This window comes from Vombatus ursinus, unplaced genomic scaffold (assembly GCF_900497805.2).
Source record: "Vombatus ursinus unplaced genomic scaffold, bare-nosed wombat genome assembly UNPS02014814.1, whole genome shotgun sequence".
NCBI classification, from domain to species: Eukaryota; Metazoa; Chordata; class Mammalia; order Diprotodontia; family Vombatidae; genus Vombatus; species Vombatus ursinus.
This window is the reverse complement of record NW_020954592.1, coordinates 14,726,650-14,748,517: the sequence shown is the minus strand read 5'-3', so window position 1 is coordinate 14,748,517 and position 21,868 is coordinate 14,726,650. Positions and strand designations below refer to the sequence as shown.

At 38.8% G+C, this 21,868-nt stretch overlaps 1 protein-coding gene across 4 annotated transcripts in view; it reads left to right on the top strand.

Moving 5' to 3' along the window:
* The window catches only part of ADGRG2 (adhesion G protein-coupled receptor G2), a 162,071-nt gene that overhangs the window by 119,304 nt on the left and 20,899 nt on the right, over positions 1-21,868 (top strand). For all 4 annotated transcript variants that reach the window (XM_027835450.1, XM_027835453.1, XM_027835451.1 and 1 more), the window contains 10 exons: positions 1,033-1,127; positions 2,108-2,174; positions 5,527-5,912; positions 9,550-9,721; positions 11,317-11,473; positions 18,544-18,687; positions 19,312-19,434; positions 20,453-20,498; positions 20,590-20,693; positions 21,499-21,620. In XM_027835450.1, the coding sequence (XP_027691251.1) occupies positions 1,033-1,127; positions 2,108-2,174; positions 5,527-5,912; positions 9,550-9,721; positions 11,317-11,473; positions 18,544-18,687; positions 19,312-19,434; positions 20,453-20,498; positions 20,590-20,693; positions 21,499-21,620 (1,416 nt within the window). The remainder of the gene's footprint in view (positions 1-1,032; positions 1,128-2,107; positions 2,175-5,526; positions 5,913-9,549; positions 9,722-11,316; positions 11,474-18,543; positions 18,688-19,311; positions 19,435-20,452; positions 20,499-20,589; positions 20,694-21,498; positions 21,621-21,868) is intronic.

Below are 21,868 nucleotides of genomic sequence, written 5' to 3'. Positions count from 1 at the left end.
CTCTCTCTCTCTCTCTCTCTCTCTCTCTCTCTCTCTCTCTCTCTCTCTCTCTCTCTCTCTCTCTCTCTCTCACCCCAGGGTGGCGAGGAGGGAGAGAGAGACGCAGAGAGAGAGAGAGAGACAGTGAGAAAAACCTACTGAACAGGGAGCCAGAAAACCTGGTTTCAAGTTCGGTTGCCACTATTTACTAGCTTTATGACTTTGGGTTAACTTTGCTGAGCCTCACTTACCTCATCTTAAATAGAGAGATTGCATTTTGCACTCTATCTCATGGGGCTATAGTGAATATTAATGAGATGTATAAAGTACATGTAACCCTTAAAGCACTATATAATTATCAGTTGCTTTTTTTACTGGACCTGTAATTATATAAATGCATGCTGCTGGTAGTAGTAGTAATATTAACAGTAGCAGCAGCAGTAGTAATAGTATTATTATTATTATAATCAAGCCTTTTCATCTTAGCTAAAATAAATAAATAAATGCAATGCCCCTTCAGTGACCAGCAGGGATATTCAGAGTAGAACACCAGGGGTATTTGGAGGACCTATTGTTTTCTATCCCTATGGGAAATCTACTAAAATCTCTGCTAAGCAATACCTTTCATTGCCACAAAAGAAATGCACTTTACTAACTATATGCATATCTACATATAAATATACATATCTGTATTTTTTATATCCACGTAAACATATATAAAAGGAGACAGAAAAATATTGTACAAGTTTCTTCTCACCATCATTAGATTTGGGGAAAAAAAGGTCAAGAATATGTTTAATGTGTCTAATGCAGAAATTTGTTTTGTATAACTGTACATTTTTGTAATAGGCTTTGTTTTTCTTGCCTTCTTATTGGATGGGGAGGGAGAGAATTTGGAATTGAAAAAAATAATAAACTCTCTGTGCTTAAAAACATTTAAATATATATAATATGTATAGATACATAAATACATATATATGTTTTTATTTAAAACTTCCCCAAATCCTGGTTAGATATGCAGTTCTCTCTTTTGGATTTCTTTCCACACTGTAGCACATCAAATTGTACATTCACAATAAAAGTGAATATGACAGTGAACATCTGCCCCTTGCTGTTTACCTTAAAGAGAATAGAGATTCGTCAAATCGGTATGTTATCTTTATTCTTATTGTGCTATTCATTTCTAGATTGCTTATTCCTCTAAGAAAACTTGTGTTATGGAAAACATCATAGCATGTTGAGTAGAGAGCTGGCCTCCAAGTCAGGAGGTCTTGATTCAAGACTGACCTCTGACATATATTGTCTATATAACCCTTGTAAAGCCACTTAGCATGTCAGTATACCAGACAGCTCTCTAAGATAATAAATGAGAGAGCAGGTGCTGACCTACATTGTTAGAAAGAATTTCTTCACCTAGGAGTTCCCTACACCAATGAAATCATGGGTCCAGTTTCACTTCCTGTACACTTATTTTAACTATGAAAACATAATTTATATTTCAAATTGTAGGTGGAATAAATTTGATTCCTTTGTACCACACACAGTTACTGGAGGGAAATAAAGAATTCTTCATATGTCCATAGAACATGTGCTAGATAGCAGGTATGTTATTATTTTTAAAAATCCAAATAATTCTAAGGAAAAAAAACCAGGCTCCTAGAATCCACCTTATATAATCAATCAATCAATAAGCATTTATTAAGCACAATAATGTATGAGGCATTGTGCTAGGCTCTAGGAATACAAAGACAAAGTCTGCATTCTATCAACACAACCTATTTCTGTCTGTTACACTACAGATTGCTATATAATACTATCACAGTATACTCATGAGACCTAATGGAGAGGCAATATGGAATAATGAATAGGTCACAGATGTAGTGTCAGGAAGACATAGATTTAAAGCCTTCCTGAGATATTTGTTGGCAATATGACCCTAGGCAAATCACATAACCTTCCTATGCCACAGTTTTGTTACCTGTAAAATGAGAGAGTTGGTTTCAGTGGCCTCTAGGGTCCCCTACATCTCTATATCATTAATCCTATGAGTATATTTTATGTAAACAACTATGTTGAATTCAAGATGGTTAAAAAGAGTTCTTATTCTTTTCCTTCTTGCACAATTTAGAACAGTGCTGTTGCTCCTGCAAGACACATTGCCCTTCGAGTCCCAAAGAATTAAAAGAATTGCAGTGGTATGTAAACAGAAGTTCTATCACTTTCCATAATAAAAAAAGAATATCTGATTTCATTATTCTCTAATAACAATGGGTAAGAGTTTCTGGAATTGCACATTGAAGTGATTTTAATTTAAAATGATGCTATATGGTTATCTATGTTGCATGAATGCTGTGACTGCCAATTATCCATACCAATAAAGGCAACACATAGGCCACATTATTCAAAAATCACAGATAATCCAAAAGTCATTTATATTCAGGATTGGAATGTAGCATGATGAGAAAGTGAAAAGACCAACCCACTTCATGTGTGACAAATTTCAAGACTGTGAAAGCCTTGGGTTCCCAAGTGAACTCATCTGTCTTCAGCAACTGCTGTAATGAGATGCAAATGCTATTTGAGTGTTGTCAGTGGTGTGCTGGAGGCCCCTTCTTCTCTACACATTAGGGCCCTGGGGTTATCTATAGAGGCTCTAGGACTAGACTAGAGGAATCATAGCCATTCTGAAAAGCATCCACTATAATGTCAGGTAGGTCTTATTCCAGAATTGCTTTAGGAAGCAAGCAATTATATAATTATATAGTGGGAAGAATATTGAACCAGGGCCCTAGAGACCTACTAGCCAATCTGGGATCTGGCACTAACTGTCCATATAATAGTGGGGAAATCAGGTTGCCTGGAGGTTCCATTTTTTCATATGTCAAAAGGAAATAATGATGCTTATAGCATATAATTGTGATCAAATGAGATTTGGTTATATGGTTTGAGCTTATGATTTTACTAGTATAGGTGAACTCTTTGTTAATATTCTCCCTCTTTCAATGCAGATCTCTTACTGTTCGGTACCTTACAGTGTTATAGAGCTGCCTGGATCCCTGGGAGCTTAAATGATTTGTTCATGGACAATCAATATGTATCAGAGGCAAGACCCGAATCCATGTCTTTCAGACTCTGAGGCTGGCTCTCTACTCACTGTGCTATGTTGCCTCTCAATCAATAAGATTAATTAAGATAATGTAACTACTCTGAAGACAAAGTAGCTGAACTAGAGGTTACAATGCCCTTAGAAATCATTGGGAATGGTCAGAGAGTTTTGGCTCTATGCCTGGGCTAGGGCCCTGAGTCTACCTTAGTTCATAGGGGGCCATACCCCATTGAGTCAATGTAAGAAATCCTGGAGCCAGGGGTACAAACCAATGTGATTACTGAATGCAAACCTATTTGGAAGCATGGGGAAATCCTCATAATTCCCTAAATTCCATCTACTCCTGCTGCTACCATCATCCAAGGGTCCTTACTCTATTGCAAGTACTGTCAAGTCATGGCAACACTGGAGATCTTGAGGACTAATTTCTGGTGAGTGTTAGCTCATTCGACAGTGTCTGAGATGGCTTTCTCATTGTAAGGTGACCAGCCATGTGCTGGGACATTTTAACAGCCTCCAGGAAGGATAACATGCCATACAACTCCCTGGATCTAGCTTCCAATCAGTTTCAATGGCATCAGGCACCAAAACTAAGTGGGCATGATAATCAATCAGTAAGCATTAATTAATCATCTATTATATGCCAGGCACTGTGCGAGGAGCTGGGGATATAAATTCAAAGAATGAAACAATCCCTACTCTCCAAGAGCTTTCATTCTAAACAAGTACATATAAGTATATACAGAGTAAATATAAACACGGAATACTTGAATGCAAGGTAGTTTGAGAGGGAGGGCCTTGGCAGTTGGAGCTATTAGTTTCACATTGATCATGGTGCCTGAACAGCACCTTGAAGAAAAAGTGGAATTCTGTGAGGCAAAGGTGAGAAGGGGCTACATTCTAGGTCTGGAGGACAGCCAGTACAAAGGTCCAGGGATGGAAGATGGAGCATTAGGTATGAGGGACAGAGAGAAGGCCAGTTTGTTTGAATTCGGGAGAAGGAATAATATATGGGGAGGTTGGAAAGATAGATTGTGAAGATTTTTAAATCCAGGCAGAATTTATATTTTATCTTAGAGGCAATAGACAACCACCAGAATTTATGGAGCAGAGAAGTGATACATTTAAGGAAAATCACTTTGGAAGCATAGAGAAGCACTTTTCAGTGTAGAGGAGGGGCTGAAGTGGGGGGGGGGGAGAATTGAGGCTAGGAGATCATTTAGGAATCTGTTTGATTCAATTCAATAAATATTGATTAAGCACCTACTAGATGCCAGGCACTGTGTTAAGTGCTGTTGCAGCAACCTATGAGAGAGGTGATTAAGATTAAACTAATAATAATAGGTAACATTTATATAGCACTTTAAGGTTTGCATCTATCTATAAATATGCGTGTGTATACAGACACATATACGTCTATATACATACATGTATATATTCTTGTTTGAGCCTCACAACAAATATGTAAAGTAGGTACTAGTATTATCCCATCTTATAGATGAGGAAACTAAGACTGAGAGCTTAAATGACTTACCCAGAGTCACTTGGGCAAGAGGTACTTTACTAGTAGTGGCATTATATTCACATTAGACATTTTATATCATGAATTTTAAAAAACAATAATAACAATAGCTAGCATTTTTATAAAGTTTGCAAGCACTTTGTAAAGTATTTTGTAAATGCATATAAACATATTTATATATAGATATATATAAATAGATAGATATATAATTGATTTATGTAATGTTTGGTATTGAAATGCTGTAAGCCATCAGAGTTTGTATGTGAGCAACCGGGCAAATCATCACAGGCAATCCTGATATCATGTGTGGCTACTTTTGAAAGAGGAAGCATGTGATTGCTCTTTGACTAATTAAGTATATGCCAAGAAGGAAGGAATTGGAGGGGAGAGAGGCAAAAGACACGGGTGTTTTGTTGTTACTTTCACCTTCTGGTCCATCAAAATATTTGGGAAATAATAAGTAGTCTAGGTTTGTGTAGCATGTTAAGGTTTGCAAGGTGCTCTACAAATAATTCTCTCATTTTATTCTCTCTACAACCCTGGGAAATAGGTGCTAGTATTATCCCCATTTTTCAGATGAGGAAACTGAGGCTAAAAGACTAAGGAATTTGTCCATGGTTACACAGTTTGAATGCCTAAAGCAAGATTTAAACTCTGGAATCTTCCTTATTCCAAGTACAGCAATCTATCCTCTATGTCACTTAGCTACCTCTAGCTTTGGTTCATTCCTCTGAGTACTGGGGCAAAGGGAGCAGAAGATGTAGGAATAGAGGTTGGGCATGGGAGAATTCTACCACTAGCTCCCCCAACTGTAATAAATTTTAAGAGGGCACAGTTGGTATGCTAGAGGTGGTTCTCTAAAACCTTCAACCACGGCTCATATTGTTTTCTTGGATTTTTTTTCTTTTTCTTTTTTTAGTGCTCTACAAGACCTAGTCATCTGTCATGATGATACCAGTCATCTACCCAGTCCAGTTTTTCCTCCTCCTGGCAAATCTATTCCAGCGTCTCCTCTTGCTACTTTTTCCTCTAAAATTACTCCTATTTTCATTCCTCCAAATATATCATCTGGGAATGGACTTAATATACCTTTCATTCAGTCTGCAACCTGGAATATTCATATTTCTCCCACTCAACCATCCAGTCAAACTGCCACTGGGCTGCCTCAACCAGAGTATTCCACGTCAACCACCCCAGAAACAACATCTTCCTCCATAATTCCTTCTATTAACTCCTCAGTCTCATCTACCACCATCTCTACCTCTGTTACTGACCCCTCAACTAGCCTACCTCGTGGAATTACAGGTAAGTATGGAAAGCCAAGCTAAGATTATAATATAAAATACTGGGGCAATTAGCCTGTTGGGTAGTAACTTTTGCGATTAAACCATGTGGCTCCTTTCTTGAGGGAACTAGATTCCACAGTGGTATGAGAAATGATTATTTCTCTCTTGTATTTAATAACTAGTTATTTTATTGGGACGAAGCCTTTTCCCCTTTTCTACTTCCTCATCCAGAAACTAACCAGTGTGGGAAATCTTTCTAAAGCATTTACCTGGCTGAGATGGCTGAGATCTAATCAATGACAGTAAAAAAATTTCTAAGTTTGGGCTAGTGGGTGCATTCCTGCTCATTATATTTACTCCAACAGGTCTGGGAGAGTGTTCGTTCTCTCTTTTGTCAGACAGGTGACATAGAAATTGATAAGTTTCCTTGGCCAAGATTTGGGTGATCCAAGTCATGTACCCCAAGACCATCACTGTAATATAGCCCACCCTCTCATTGTAATATTAATTTTCTCTGTTAACCAGAGTTAATTGCCACCCTCAGTAACACCTGCTCTTCTAAAGGCATATGGACTGTGAGCCCATCCCCATGAGGAGTCTTGAGTCTAAGAGAGATAGCTAAATGACCATCCTTTTATTAAAATGCTGGCATTATTAACAAAATTATTAAATTGACCCAGAAACCATGTCTCTCAGACCTTGGAATATTGGAATTGGAGTTAGGAAAAAATAAGTCTGCATCCTGCCTCAAGTACTTACTTGCTGTGTGACCCTGGGTAAATCACTTAATCTCTCTTAGCTTCAATTTCCTTATCTGTAAAATGGGCTTACTTCACAGGGTTGTTCTGAAAATAATGAATAATATATGTAAACCTTTTTGCAAACCTTGAAGTACTATGGAAATAGGAGCTATTATATCTTACTACAACACTGTAAGTTTGTTTAAAATCTTCTTCCCATGAAATCATTCCCAAAATACAAATATGGCTGAGTTTGACTTGTTTGACCAAGATGATAGGGAATTCATTTTGAGATGAAGAGATACATCAGTTGATAAGAGTAGCTGTTGCTTATAAGGTTTCCTTTTCTTCATGAGGGAAGGGAGAGGCAAACGTTTATAAATGGCTATTTTAAAAATCCCAAGAATACTCTTGATCTGTGAGAGCTATTTGAATGAAAAACAAATGTTTTGTCTTCTTGGATATTTATTAAGTTGCAGAAAAGAGAAAAAGGAGGCAACAGAGTAGGGAAGGAAACCAAAATCATTTTGAATATTTTCCAGATTTTAAATTTAGTGAGTGACAGTTGGACTTTCCTTGGAGAATTTGTTCCATGTGGTGGATGGAAAAAAAAAAAAAGCCAAGTCTTCTGTCAGCACCAGAGAGCTTAGCAGGGAAATAAGAGTCAATTGTCCCATCCTCTGAGCTAAATGTACTTACACTGACTGACTCACAGATCAGAGATGGAAGAGACCATAGGGTCCCCCTATCAGTGTTTGTTAAAATCCTGCCTGAGATCTTGAGCTTCTATTTATAACTTACAACTCCTTCTGATTTGCCCCCTTCTCTTTTAACAAATTGGCTTTAGAAGCCAAGAGAATTTAAAGACAACTTCACATAAGTGAAAAGATCCAAACTAGCAGAATATCAGGGCAGCTAAGTGGCACAGTGGATAGAGTGCCAGGCCTGGAATCTCTTCCTGAGTTCAAATCTGGCTTCAGACACTTACTAGCTGTGTGACCCTGGGCAAGTCACTTAACCCTATTTGCCTCAGTTTCCTCATCTGTAAAATGAGCTGGAGAAGGAAATGGCAAACCACTCCAGTATCTTTGCCAAGAAAACCCCAAAACGGGGTCATGAAGAGTCTCACATGACTGAAACAACTCAACAACAACAACAAAGCAGGCTGTCAGCCAATCAGTCAATAAGCATTTGTTCCAGGCACTGTATTGATGTTCAAGATCATGAGATGGCATAGACAACAACAAAAATTCAGCTCAAATTAAAGAAAGTTAGAATGTGTCACATGACCTATTACCTTTTTTGGGTCATTCTTACTGGCTTTTAAAGTTAATCATTTGGGTACTTTCAAAATATTCTCAATTACACAAGGTTTGCATTGACCTGGAGGAAAAAAAAAACTTTATAGGTTTAACTAGTATATATAAGGACACAAACGGTTCAGGGTCTCTCTCCTTTGGGTGGGTGTGTGTCTCTCTCTGCTCAGTCTTGGTCTCGTTCTCTCTCTTTCATACACACACACACACACACACACACACAGAAGCTTTTAATAGATTGCAAACTTCCTAGAGACAAGGACAATATTTTCTTTCTATTTTTCCATAGTGGCTTACGCTAAGTTGCTAAATTAAATTAACTTGAATGCACATTCAAATATGTTAATACCCATTGGATCACAGTGTTTCTAATGGAAATTGTAGTGTGAATTTTGAAATGTTTATTCTATCTTCCACACAGAACCTACCCTAATAGTTCTGCTGTGACAGAAGTATGCTGCAAAATTTTGCTCTTCATTTATCCATTCAATACATAAAAAATTGTAAACCACCTATTTTTTTCTTCACCATAAACTCAGCTCCTTTTAAGTTTGCTGTCAATATTATGAACCACCAGAAAGAAAACAAAAACGTCCTTTTGAATGTTAAGGGTTGCAAACTTTTTTCTGTTTCCACGTGTCATTTCAGCCCAGTTCCCCTTCCTAAGACTTCCACAGTCCTAGGTCCTAGCTCCATCCTACCCCACCCCCAAGCCAAATTTTGCTGCCTGCTCTTCCTGGTTTGGGGAAGATCATAATAGCTGCTATATATGCCAATGCATATTGGCAATGCAAATTTTAAAGATGTAAAGAAAGAAGAGGGTGGAGAGGTAGGAGAGGAGACAGAGAGACAGAGGAATCCCAAGGCCCAGATGATTAGTCTGGAGGCACAACTTCCCAAGAACTCTCATTTGTTGCCAACTTAACTGTTCAACATGGCTTAATTCTTCATGGCAAAGAATACTATACCATGAGCAAAAAAACGTTTGAGAGCCACTGACTTGCACCTAGTATATTCACCTATAGAATCATTCCAATATTTATCCCCATTCATTCCCCTGAGAGATTTATATTCTAGGGACTTATCTCGCTATTGTTGGGCCATTTCCTTTTTCTACCCCTTCCCCATACCCTAAACCACAGCTTGGTCAATTCCCTAGCTCTTAGTAGAGAGAATGTTGCTCTAATGAAGAGTATAATCTACTTTCCTTAAATTCACATAGAGTGTGCAAAGACTCCTTTCCTTAACTTACAGAAGGAGTAAGTAGTGGGTATAAGCAGTAATGAAAGGACTTGAAAAAAGCTGTGTAGGGTCTATCTAGCATCTGGATAGTTGGTAAGGAAGCAGACCACTGCCCTCTCCTTCCATTGGTTGACTTCTTGGGAACAAAGTAGGATACATTAGGCCAGGAATAATGGTGAGGTTCAGCCAGATGAAGTATAGAGGAACTGTTTCTCTGATTCCTCCTAGAACCTCACTTTTCCTTTGGGTCATAAGCTGATATCTGTTTCTCCTGTGCCTAGCTAAATTTCTGATGATTATTTTTCACTACTGCCTATGTGATTATTGCATTCAAAGAAGATTTATTTCTTTGCCATAGAAAACTTTACCACCAGCAACATAAGTGCCTCTGAAATTGAGAACAAAGTATCTCAGATGGAAAAGTCTCTGAACTCAGACAGCTTGGAGCCTAGCCTTGCGGAGGAAATGATCTGTGAAGTGAGCAGACTCCTCCACGCCCCACCAGCCCTACTCAACCCCTTGTCTCAGAGGTATGTGTTGACTTCCAAACTAACAGAATCCAGGTTACTGTTTCAGGAGATAAAGAACTGAGAAATGATCTTCTGTACCAATATTAAGTCTATAGTATTTATACCTACAGAAGCACAGTCTCTAGAGCATGAGAAATGATAGTCTTACTATATAATCTGCCCCCAGACTCAATCTGGATGAGCTTTGGCCTCTGGAGGGATGTTAACAAACTGGTCCCTTCCTCCTCTAAATTACACTAAATTTTCATCTCTTCTAGTTATTTTTTTTAAGGCAATTGGGGTGATTTGCCCAGGGTCACACAGCTAGTAAGCATCAAATGTCTGGTCTGAGACCGGATTTGAACTCAGGTCCTCCTGACTTCAGGGCAGGTGCTCTATCCACTGCGCCACCTAGCTGCCCCCATCTCTTCTAGCTCTAAAAAGCTGAAGTGTATTCAAAGGATGTTGAAGGAACCCAAATATAGCATGAGAAGCAGTTATAAGAACTGGGGATGTTTAGTGTCAGAGAATTTTCTCAACCCAGAGGACTTAGACCTCTTGGGAAAGGTATAACTATCAATTAGGGTCCAATGACTTTGGGTCAGAGACAGGAGGCCAAACTGAAAGCAAAGAAATGTATTATCATGCTAAGGAAGAAGACAGATAGCAGCTTTAACTTCCTAGGATACCTATTTGATTTTTATAACTTTTTAGGCCTACTTATGTACATGGTCAATCAGTAGCATTCTGTGACAACTTCGGATAGATAAGTAAGACCTCTCACAGGAGGAGGGGTAGAAAAAGGAGGAATCATCCAAAGAAGAAAAGCAGGATTTCTAAAGGAATATTTGCCATGCAGCTGACAGGGTTTGTTATTGGAATGAGAAGACAAATATTTTGTTCAAGTGTAGGAGACAAAGGGAGGTGACCAAATACTTTTATAATTGTGAAAGAAATCCTTTTGGACAAAACTGAAGGGTTGAGGTAACCATTTAGACAAGGCTGAAGGTGTGTATCTCTTATCCAAGGACAACAAATTGTGGTTACAACAGTGGATAAAACTGTTGTTTTCATATAGCTTGTTTAATGTTATTCCTCCTTACTTTCCTCTATAAAGCCACCAGGTGGTCAGGGGATTTCTATACTGTTAGTCCATCAAGATGTGAAATGATTACAGTTCCAATTTTTCCTCCATATTAACTCTGGCAAGAAAAGACTTGGTGCTCACATATGTGTTTGTTGGGGTGTGGTAGGGTGGGAAGAAGGCATGATGAATGTCTTCAAATATTTGAAGAGTCTTCAGGTAAAAGATTGTAGGATCAAAGAATTAGATCTGGAAGACATCATACAAGCCATGAAACTGAGGTCCAGAGAGGTTAAGGGACTTTCCCAAGCACACAGATACTGGGGCCAAGACTTGACCTGGCACAGGACATCTGACTACAAATTCAGCCTTCTTTGTTGTTAACAGTAATTCATGCCTCCACTAAGGATTGACCTTTGAGGTCCCTTCCAGTTTTGAAATACTCTTATCTGGGAAAGTGAATTCTGCTTAGATTAATGATCTCAGAAACAAGGAGGATTTGGATGTTGAACTGTCTTCTCTTTTATGATAGGTTGTTAAAAGTAGTGGATGATATTGGCTTGAAATTGAATTTTTCAAACAAGACCATCAGTTTTACCTCACCTTCTTTGGCTCTGGCTGTGATCAAAACCAATGTCAGCACCTTCACCAAAACTACTTTTGCTGCCCAAGATCCTTCAAATCTTCAGGTAAATACTACCTTGATTTTTATTTAATGTAGAAACATTTTAGCTTATCTCATTTTATTTCAGTACAATTTTTATTTCAATATAATTTGAGCTGTTTATTATATTTAATATTTTACAACAATGCTTCTTGGATTATGGTATGTGAGGAAGGGGCACATTAAGGTTAGAGAGTAAAGAAACAGTCATTCCTACCTAGGGCATATGCAAAGTTTGTTCATGGACTTGATGGATCTTATTTGCAGAAACTGTTACTCAACATTTCATCTCTTAGATTCATCACCATTTGAAACCATTGCTAAAAAAGAAAGGAAGGAAGGAAGGAAAGAAGGAAGGGAGGGAAAAAGGAAGGGAGGGAGAAAGGGAGGGAGAGAAAAAAAAAAGTCACTGCTACCACTATTGCTGTTCCCAAAGATGATTTGTCCACAGTTGTCATTTACCAGCTTCCCACAGCTATCCTCTATTCCTGGTCAATGTTAAAATATTCCTTCTTTCTTTTCTTTTTGTGGTTGTTTTGCTTCATCCCTCATATGCAAATAGTTGAAAAGTCTGTGATTTTGTGACTGTAGGGAACTTCTAATGTGGGAACTCCCGCTAGCACACAACTAACCTGTGACTTAGTTGAGAAATCTTTGGTATTAATCTTAATTAATTAAATTAAAGTAATCTTAGGCATATTGAAGTCCCTGGTAAAGTGAATCTACTTATCTTTGGAGCTTTAGGGACCAATCTCGTTAATTTCCTTCAGAATGTATGACAACTAGGCTACTTAGCCAAGGATATCTACAGGGTGGCCCTAGGCAATAGACCAATCCTTCAGCTTCATATCCTATCCAGCCATCCAACAAGGCCATCTTGTTGCCTACCTGGTGACCCACTCCCTGCTTTTCAACTTTACAAAACAAAACACCCTTACTTCAGGAGGGCAAAGACTCTTCGTGTGTGTGTGTGTGTGTGTGTGTATTTGTACCCCTAGCACTTAGCACAGTGGATGGCAAATAGTTAGCTTAATTAATGTTTTTTTCATTCCTTCAGTGACTTGCCCAAGGTCACATAGAGGTTGGACTTAAACTCAAGACTTCCTGAATCTAAACCTAACACACTATCTACTGTTTTATTCTCTGTATACTACTTCTTCTCTATGGTACTTAATTGAGTATCCGAAGCAGTAGAATGTGAGCTCCTTGAGGCCAAGGAATTTTTTTTTTTTTTTTTTTTTTTTGGTCTTTGCTTCTGCAAAGTTCAGTCAGTTGTTTTTCAATCATGTCCAACTCTTTGTGACCCTATTTGGGGTTTTCTTTGCAAAATTACTAGAGTAGTTTGCCATTTCCTTCTCCAGCTCATCTTATAGATAAGGAAACTGAAGCAAACAGGGTTAAGTGACTTGCCTAGGCTCACACAGCTAGTAAGTATCTGAGGTCAGATTTGAACTCAGGAAGATGAGTCTTCCTGACATCAGGCCCAGAGCTCTATCCACTACGCCACCTAGCTGCCCTCGGTGTCTACACAGTAGACACCTAATAAATGCTTGCAGAGTTGAAAATGAAACTCATCTTATAAATAAGTGGCTACTTATTTCATTTCCTGAGTCAGGAAGACCACTCTAGCCATCCAAACTAGCTTCCCCCTTATTCCCCAGGCATGAAATTAATTTAACAGAAGATAAGATTGTTTTTTTTTTCTTCTACAATGAAAGATAAAGTTTAAACTGCAAATAGGATAAGGATAGGGACTGGATCTGTGATTCCATTGGTATAGAGGATGTCCCAATGAGGCATCTCCCTCTACCAGCAGCTTCTCTGGAACTTAGAATTTTAGAGATTTCCCTAGAGCATTGAAAGGTTAAGAAAATTACCTGTGAACATGCTGCCTATGTAAGGGGTTCAAGCCTACAAGCAGGGCTTGAACCCTAATTTTCTGGGTTCCAAGGCCAGCTCACTATCTAAATCAAATCAATTAGCATTTATTAAGCACCTACTATATGCCAGAGACTTTTCTAAGCTCTGGTGATACAGAAAAAGGTAAAGCAAATCCCTGCTATCAAGGAACAATCTAACGGGGAACATAACATACAAGAAACTATGCACAAATATATGTATATACATATGCATATATATGTGCTAAATTGGGGATAATGTCAGAGGGAAGGCATTATGATTAAGGAGGACTGGGAAAGACTTCTTATAGAAGATGGAATCTAAGCAAAGATTTGAAGAAAGCCAAGGAAACTAGAAGGCAGAGATGAAGAGAGTGTTCCAGGTGTGGGACACAGCCAGTGAGATGCTTAGAGTTTTTTACACAAGGAACAGCAGAGAGACTATTGTCTCCTTGTATGGGGATGTTGGGGGGTGTAAACTGTAAGAAAACTGGAAAGTTTGGGAGTGGGACAGGTTATGAAGGGCTTTCAATGACAAACAGAGGACTTTATATTTGATCCTGGAGGTAATGGGAAAATAATGGAGTTTATTGGATGTGGGGGAAGAGAGGAATGTGACATGATCAGACCTGTGCTTTAGGAAGATTACTTTGACAGCTAAGTGAAGGATGGAATGGAGTATAGAGAGACTTGTGGCAAAAAGACCTATAAAGAGGCTTTTGCAGTAGTCTAAGAATGAGGTAATGAGGATCTGCCCCAGAGTGGTTACAGTGTAATAGAAAAACAGGCATGTTTGAGAGGTCTTACAAAGGTAGACATAACAGGACTTGACCACTGATTGGATATGGAGGGTAAGAAAAAAGTGAACAGTTGAGAATGTTACCTGGGTTGCAAGCCCCAGTGATTAGGAAGATAGTAGTACCCTTGATAGTAATAGGGAGTTAGAATGAGAGGATAGTTTCAGGGGAAAGATAATGAGTTGGACTTAATATGAACATTGTTGAGTTTAAGATGTCTATGTGATATTCAGTTCAAAATATCTAATAAGACAGTTAAAGATTGGAGACTAGAGCTCAAGAGAGAGGTTAGGGCTGGACAAATAGATCTGAGAATCATCTGCATAGAGATGATTATTTAAACCATGGGAGTTGATGAGATTACCAAATGAAATCATTTAGAAGGAAAAGAGAGCCTAGGATAGAGCTTTAGGAGATCTCCTCTCTGGCCCCCTGACATCTCCATTAGTGGGCATGAACTAGATGAAGATCCACAAATGAGACAAAGCAGCAGTCAAACAGGTTGACAGAGAACCAGGAGAGAAGAGTGTCACAAAAAAAACTAGATGGAAGAGTATCAAGGACAAAAGGGTGATTGATAGTATCAAAAGCTACAAAGAGATCAAAAAGAATGAGAAATGAAAATGGTCTTTAGATTTGGTAATTAAGAAATCATTAAGGGGCAGCTAGGTGGCACAGTGATTAGAGCACTGGTCCTGGAGTCAGGAGGACCTGAATTCAAATCTGGCCTCAGACACATGACACTCACTAACTGTGTGACCCTGGGCAAGTCACTTAACCCCATTGCCTAGCTAAAGTAAATAAGTAAAAGAAGTCATTAATATCTTTGGAGAGAACAGTTTCAGTTGAATGATGAGATCAGATACCAGACTGCAAAGAGAGTGAGGAAGGGAAGTGGAGGCCCCTATTATAGACAGTCTTCTCAAAATGTTTAGTGACAAAAGGGAGGAGGGGCATAGGACAATAGTTAGATCAAGTAAGGGTTTTTTTGAGGATGGGTGAATCATAGGATGTTTGTAGGCAGTAGGAAAATAACCAGTAGACCTCGAGCAATTGAAGATAAAAAAAGAGGGAGATGATATAAGGGGCCATTGCTTGAAAAGATGAAATGGATTGAGGTCACTCGTTTGCCTTGGCAATGAGAAGGGCCACCTCTTCATGTGAAATAGGGGTAAAGGAGAAAATAGTGGCAGAAGGCAGCTGAGTTTGGGGAGATGAGGAATAGGGAGAAGAGGAGATTCTATACAAATGGCTTCAGTTTCTTCTAATAAAATATGAGTCAAATGTCTCAGCTGAGAGGGTGACAATAAGAAGGATCTAGGGGACGCATTGAAAAGGGCACGGGCCCTGAAGTCAGGAGGACCTGAGTTCAAATCCGGCCTCAGACACTTGACATTTCCTACCTGTGTGACCCTGAGCAAGTCGCTTAACCCCATTGCTTAGCCAAAAAAAAAAGAAGAAGAAGAAGGATTTATAGGTTTGAGGATGAATGAAAAGGTTTGGAAGAGCTACTATGCTGATTGAAATAATGAATCGATAACGGGAGTGAAAAGACCAGCAATGAACATCCAGTTAGCATAAACTTGCAGTGGACCAGTTTCATGATTTTCTCCAGCTCCATTCGGCAACATGTGAGTAGGAACGAAGGCAGTAAATGATGGGAGTAATCAACGTTTAGGTCAGGGCAAGATCTCCTGTAGGATAAATGGGCAAAGGACTGGAGGGAAGACAGTGTCATGCCTCTAAACTGCAAATACACCTTGGGAAAAGGAATCCCCACTCACTTGGTAAAGTACAATTAGATAATCAGACTCTTTGCTTAGAACAGGTTTTGATATAGGAAGAGACTATAAAGGCATTGGAGTGCCTGAAATGGAAACTGCTACAGAGGAGGCAAAGGCAAGAAAATAGCAGAATGAGAGCCCTTTTTTGAAAATGTACCTCTCATGCTAATAGACTGAGGGAGTTTACCGGTCAGTTTTTGTCTTAAATGTTTAACTAAGCTCCAGTACCTAGCACAGTATTATACACACAATAGGTGCTTAATTAATGCAAAATCCCTTTGTCCTATTGCTTTGCCAAACCCAGCCCTGGATGACTCACGCCCTTCCACCTCCTCTCCTATTCATGGACTATTAAACTAAACTGCAGGAAGTTACAAAACAATGCTGACGGGGGTCTACTATATAAATTTGTTATCTAATCTCAACTGGGCCCTCACAGCCGAAAGACAATCCTTTTATTCTTCTCTAGTTGATTGTCTGTCCCACTCACAACAGCAATAGTTCCGAACATTCTTCCCTCTCCTCAAGCTTTCTATACCATCTCTTCTACCTAACCTCTCTACCCAACCTTGCCTCATACTTTCACTGAAAAAAAAAAATTGAGACTATTTGCCTGAAGTGTCTTCCTTTCCCTAGTTCCTTATCTCATATTCCCCCATATCACTTCCAATTATGTCCTTATTCATTCTAAACTCTTATCAAAGCCAACCCCTCTACATGGACCTCAATCCCACCTCCTCCTATCTCAAGCAGATTGTACCCATGATCATCCTGTCTTGTCTGTCTCTCTGTCTCTGTCTCTCTATGTCTCTGTTTCTGTCTCTCTCTGCGTCTGTGGTGTGTGTGTGTGTGTGTGTGTATGTTTCTTATCTTCAACTTCTTCTTAACTTTCCTATTACAATAAAATGCACCACCATCCTTCTGGCTACTGAGCTTCACAACCTTAGTGTCCTCCTTGAGTACTCACTCTCATTCATCCCTCATATCCAGTCAATTACCGAATTGTATCATTTCTATCTCCATGATATCTCTCGTATCCATCCCCATCTCATTACTCACATAGTCACCATTTCAGACCCTCATTATCTCTGGCCTGTACTATTGCAATAGCCTTCTATTGTCTCACTGTCTCAAGTGTCTCCACACCCCAAACCATCCATTACACAACAGCTAAGGTTATTTTCCCAAAGCTTAGGTCTTACTATATTACCCTGTTACAACTCAATAAATTCCAGTGGCTCCTCATAACCTCTAGGATCAAATATTAACTCCTCTATTTGACATCTAAATAGCTTTACAACCTGACCTCTTTTCCCACTTGTCTTTGCTCCACATACTCTAGTTAGATTGGCCTCTAATTCCTGAACCTCACCTTCAGTACTACATTTCCCTTCTGTGTGTCTTTTAACTTGTTTTCCTGCATTCTTGGAATATTCTCCCTCCTCACCTTCAATTCTTAGAATCCCCAGCTTCTGTCAAGACTCAGCTCAATTGCTTCCTTCTGTAGGAGACCTTCCCATCCTCCCCCTAAAGATACCTCATATCTCCTCTGTATGTATCTTGTATATTCCTATTAATATAAATTTTTCTTCCCATTAGAATGTAAGCTTCTTGAAGGTAGGGTAGTAAGTGACAGAGCCAGGATTTGTAATGAGGGTCTCTGATTCCAAATCTAGCTCTTTATAATGTACCACACTGCCCCACAAGTACCAGAAGAGAATTTTAATTGAGGTTTCCCCCCTCTTCCAAAGATTGTACTCTTTCCACTGAACCGTGCACTACTTTTCAATTTGGCTAGAGAGTGGCCACTGTGGGAAAATGGAAAGGTAATTTTTTCCTAAGAGTAGCCAAGCACTAGTAAAAAGTTGCTGCATTCTTTATCGGTTCTCAAGGTAGTGTCAACTGTGGTAACAAATGACCAAAGAGTCACAGAGATTTTGCAACCACTGTTAACTACAAAAATACCAAAGAGCTCACAGATTAAAAGCAAAAGACTTTCTTTATTCCATTGGGGGAGAGAAATTAGACATATGTTGGGCCTTCCTCTTATAGGAGATCCAAGGCAGTGGGGCTAAACCTTGATTTATATATTTGTGGCTAGATAAAGAATCAAACAGTGTAGTGTAGCAACAGTGGTGAGGCACACTAACAACAGTGAGGCAAGGCTGTCTAGTGACAAAAAGGCCATTCATAGCAGGGCTTCATGTCTGGGCCTAGTGGTGCTTGCCTGAGCTCAGGGACTGTTAATTCTTTGTTTTAGTTGCAGCAGTGTTCATCCAGAGGTTGAGAGCAAAGGATTGTTGGTATGCCAAGCTTAGGGCACAGCTTGCTTTCTAGGCCTTAGCTCTGGAAAACAGGGTGTCTCCTAATAGTAAAAAAGAGAAGAGCAAAAAAAAAGAAGAGTGGGATCCTGACAGTAGTTTATTAAGCTGAAGGCAAACTGCCTAAACGATGCCAAGCAGTAACTTTAATTTCAGTCTCATTGTCTCATCAAATGTTTTCAGCTCATCCTTTTAAATTGTTATTGAATTCTGATTCCAGGTCTTCTAATTCAGACCTTCAGCCTTCTTAAATTATGTCCAGAAATCCATCATATGTCTCTGGATTCATTTTCAGGTTACTTTGGACACTCAAGCTCCTGAAAATAGTATTGGTATTATTACCCTCCCCACTCAGTTGTTGGACAATTTATCAGCTGAAGAGGCAGAGATAGTATCCCGAATCCAGTTCAACTTTTTTGAGACACCTACATTATTTGAGGTAAAGTTTGCTAGTTTCTTCTATTTCCTTTAAATATCCCTAAACTCACTGTGAATAAAATGACTTCATTAAAAAAGATACTATGGATATAATTTGTGTTCATTTTTCAATTGATTTCCTTTTAAAGCTTCTCGGTAAGTGAAACTTTTTTTTTTGAGACTGCTTAATAAAGTTTCTAATATGGAGAAGTAGCCTCTTGTGGTAAAAGGAGCTCCAAACTATAAATCAGAAAATCTGGGATTTGTTTCCAACTCTGCTACTAATGGTATGATTTTGAGTAAGTCCCTTGTCTCGGGGCCTTGGTTTCCTCCCTTAAAAAGTAAGGGAGTTGGACTAGGCCAGTGGTGTCAAACTCAGAAACAGGGGCCCATAAACCATAGATAAGGATCCCTGCAGGCCATTTCTTGACTTAGAAAATCACATATTAACATTATCTATGTTTTATTGTATTTTTATTTCTTTTTTCAAATATTTCCCAATTTCATTTTAATTTGGTTCAGACTCACTCTGGAGTGTTGCTGCCATGGGTGGCCCAATGATATCCAAGAACTCTTGAAGCTCTAATATTCTGTAAACCTGATGATTTTTCCCCTTGATCATTTTACGACTTTTTTGGTGTTTTAGGATCCCTCACTGGAGAATCTCTCTCTGATAAGCTATGTTATATCTTCAAGCGTCACTAATCTAACAATCAGGGACTTGACAACAAAAGTGACTGTCATGCTACAGAATACAAGTCCTAACCAGGTAAACCATTCATGATGGCTTTATGATGACCATTCTTTTTAGTAGACTTAACCTAGGAAAATGTCATAATTCTGCCAAAGAGGAACAAAACTTAGATTCATCCAGGGTACTAGTCAGAGCAATATGTGAAATACTTCCTCTCTACTCCCTGGAACTAATATAGGCTGTGATAGGAGGTGCGATTTTGCCTTATCTTTCCTGAAATTGGGCCTCCAGATAACTTCATGAACACCATTTCCAAACCCATGCTTATAATCCCATCTGTTAGCTGTTCTCCCTGTTACGTGTTGTCTTCCTCCCTATCTAAATATAAACTTCTTAAAGAAGCTCAACACAGTGTCTGGCACATAGTAAGTGATTAAATAATGTTTTATCTATCCTCTCCTCCCTCCCCTTCTCCTCCCCTCCCCTCCCCTCTCCTCTCCACTCCTTCCATCCCCTGTCCAGTCCTCCCCTGTCCTCCCCTCCTTTTCTCTCTCTCTTCCTCCCTCCATCCCTCCTTCTTCCTCTCCCTCTCCCCTCATTTCCTCTTCTTCTTCCTCCTTTTTTCTTCTTTCTTCTCTCTGTCTCTGTCTCTCTGTCTCTGTCTCTGTCTCTCTCTCTCTCTCCCTGTCTCTCTCTGTCTCTTTCTCCATTATGCTCAAAATCGAGAGAAAAAAAGGACATGGTCCTTAACTTCAAGAGTAATAAACCTGTGCTAGTACAGGTAATATACAATGTACAGAAATACACAAACTTAAATACAATAAATGCCTAAGAACAATACTGTACAAAGTACTAGGAGATCAGATGAAGGTGAAATCAGTATTAGCTTGAGGGAATAAGAGAACAAGGAAGCTTAACGATTGTGAGGTCCATTTGCTTCTAGACACAAACCTTAGATGATAATTCTCCCTCTAAAGATCAGGCATAGGAAGAATGAGAAAGTGTAAAACCCGTATGCTTTTTCCATAAATTACTTGCTTCCCAACTTTTCTTATGTAATGTTTGAAAACAGTGTCTTATTTCTCCCTTATAGGATAACTTAACTGTAAAATGTGCATTTTGGGACCTGAGCAAAAATGGTAGGTTTTGCTGTTATCCTTTCCCTTGCCTTAGCTCACACTCATCCATTGGTCTTATTGATAGGATGTGTGTTCTTTCCAATGCTAACAGGTGGCAGAGGAGGATGGTCATCTGAGGGCTGCACAGTGAAAGACAAGAGAATAAATGAAACAGTTTGCTCTTGCAACCACCTTACAAGCTTTGGAGTTCTGCTGGTAATGTAACAATTTAAAGAGACCTCAGATTTAAAGGCTAACTGCTGTTAAATGTATTGACACAATCTTGTGATATCTATGAGATAAAATGTCTTCATGAATACGGCTGAATATGTTAGAATGGGTAATTTTTCTGAGCTAATGAAAATACAGGAGCATGGAATATTATTACAAGCTTTTACCTACATAAACATATGTCTGTATTGGTTATATATACATATATTATGGTTAGTATTTACAGTGTACTTTAAGGTTTGCAAAGAACTTTTGCTAATATTATCTCATTTGATCCTCACAACAATTTTGTGAAGTATATGCAGATATCTACCTCATTTTACAGATGAGAAAACTGAGGTAGATAGAAGTTAAGTGACTTGCTCAAGGTCACACAGCTAGTAATTGTCTGACATTTGATTTGAACTCATATCTTCTTGGCTCTATTTCTATCCACTGTACCCACAAATGAGTTTCTGAAACATAGCTAAGAACACCATAAAAATACTAAATTTAGACATAATAATCATTAGGAAATGTAGAACCATCTTTTATTTGAATATATGGTAGAGGCAACTAGAATTAAGAAGATCTGAGTTCAAATCCTGCCTCAGACACTTAATAGCTATGGGACTTTTCTCAGTCCTAGTTTCATCATCTGTAAAATGAAGATAATTAATAGCATCTACCTTACAGACTTATTCCAAGAGTCAAAATTATATGACATCTACAGCACTTTCTAAACTTGAAAGCACTATATAAATGTTGTTTTAAAAGAGAATATGTAGTAAAGATAATTTCTACTTTTTAGGACTTGTCCAGAACACCCTTACCACCTATCCAGATGCTGATCCTTACATTCATCACCTATATTGGCTGTGGCTTGTCTGCAATTTTTCTTTCAGTTACCCTGGTAACCTACATAGCTTTTGAGTGAGTATTCTCCCTGTTACACTGGAATTGTGGCCATCATTGTTTGACCAGTATATTACTGACATCCCCAAAATGCATTAATTACCCTCTCTGCTATGACACCATGCTAGCTACCATGTAAAGACAGTTCAGTGAATACTTAAATGCTCCAATGAATCTATGAGCTCATCAATTTTAATATTTCTTCCATTGATGCACATTTCAGTCCCCCCACACTCCTTGCCACAGTGACCATCGTCTATTTCCTC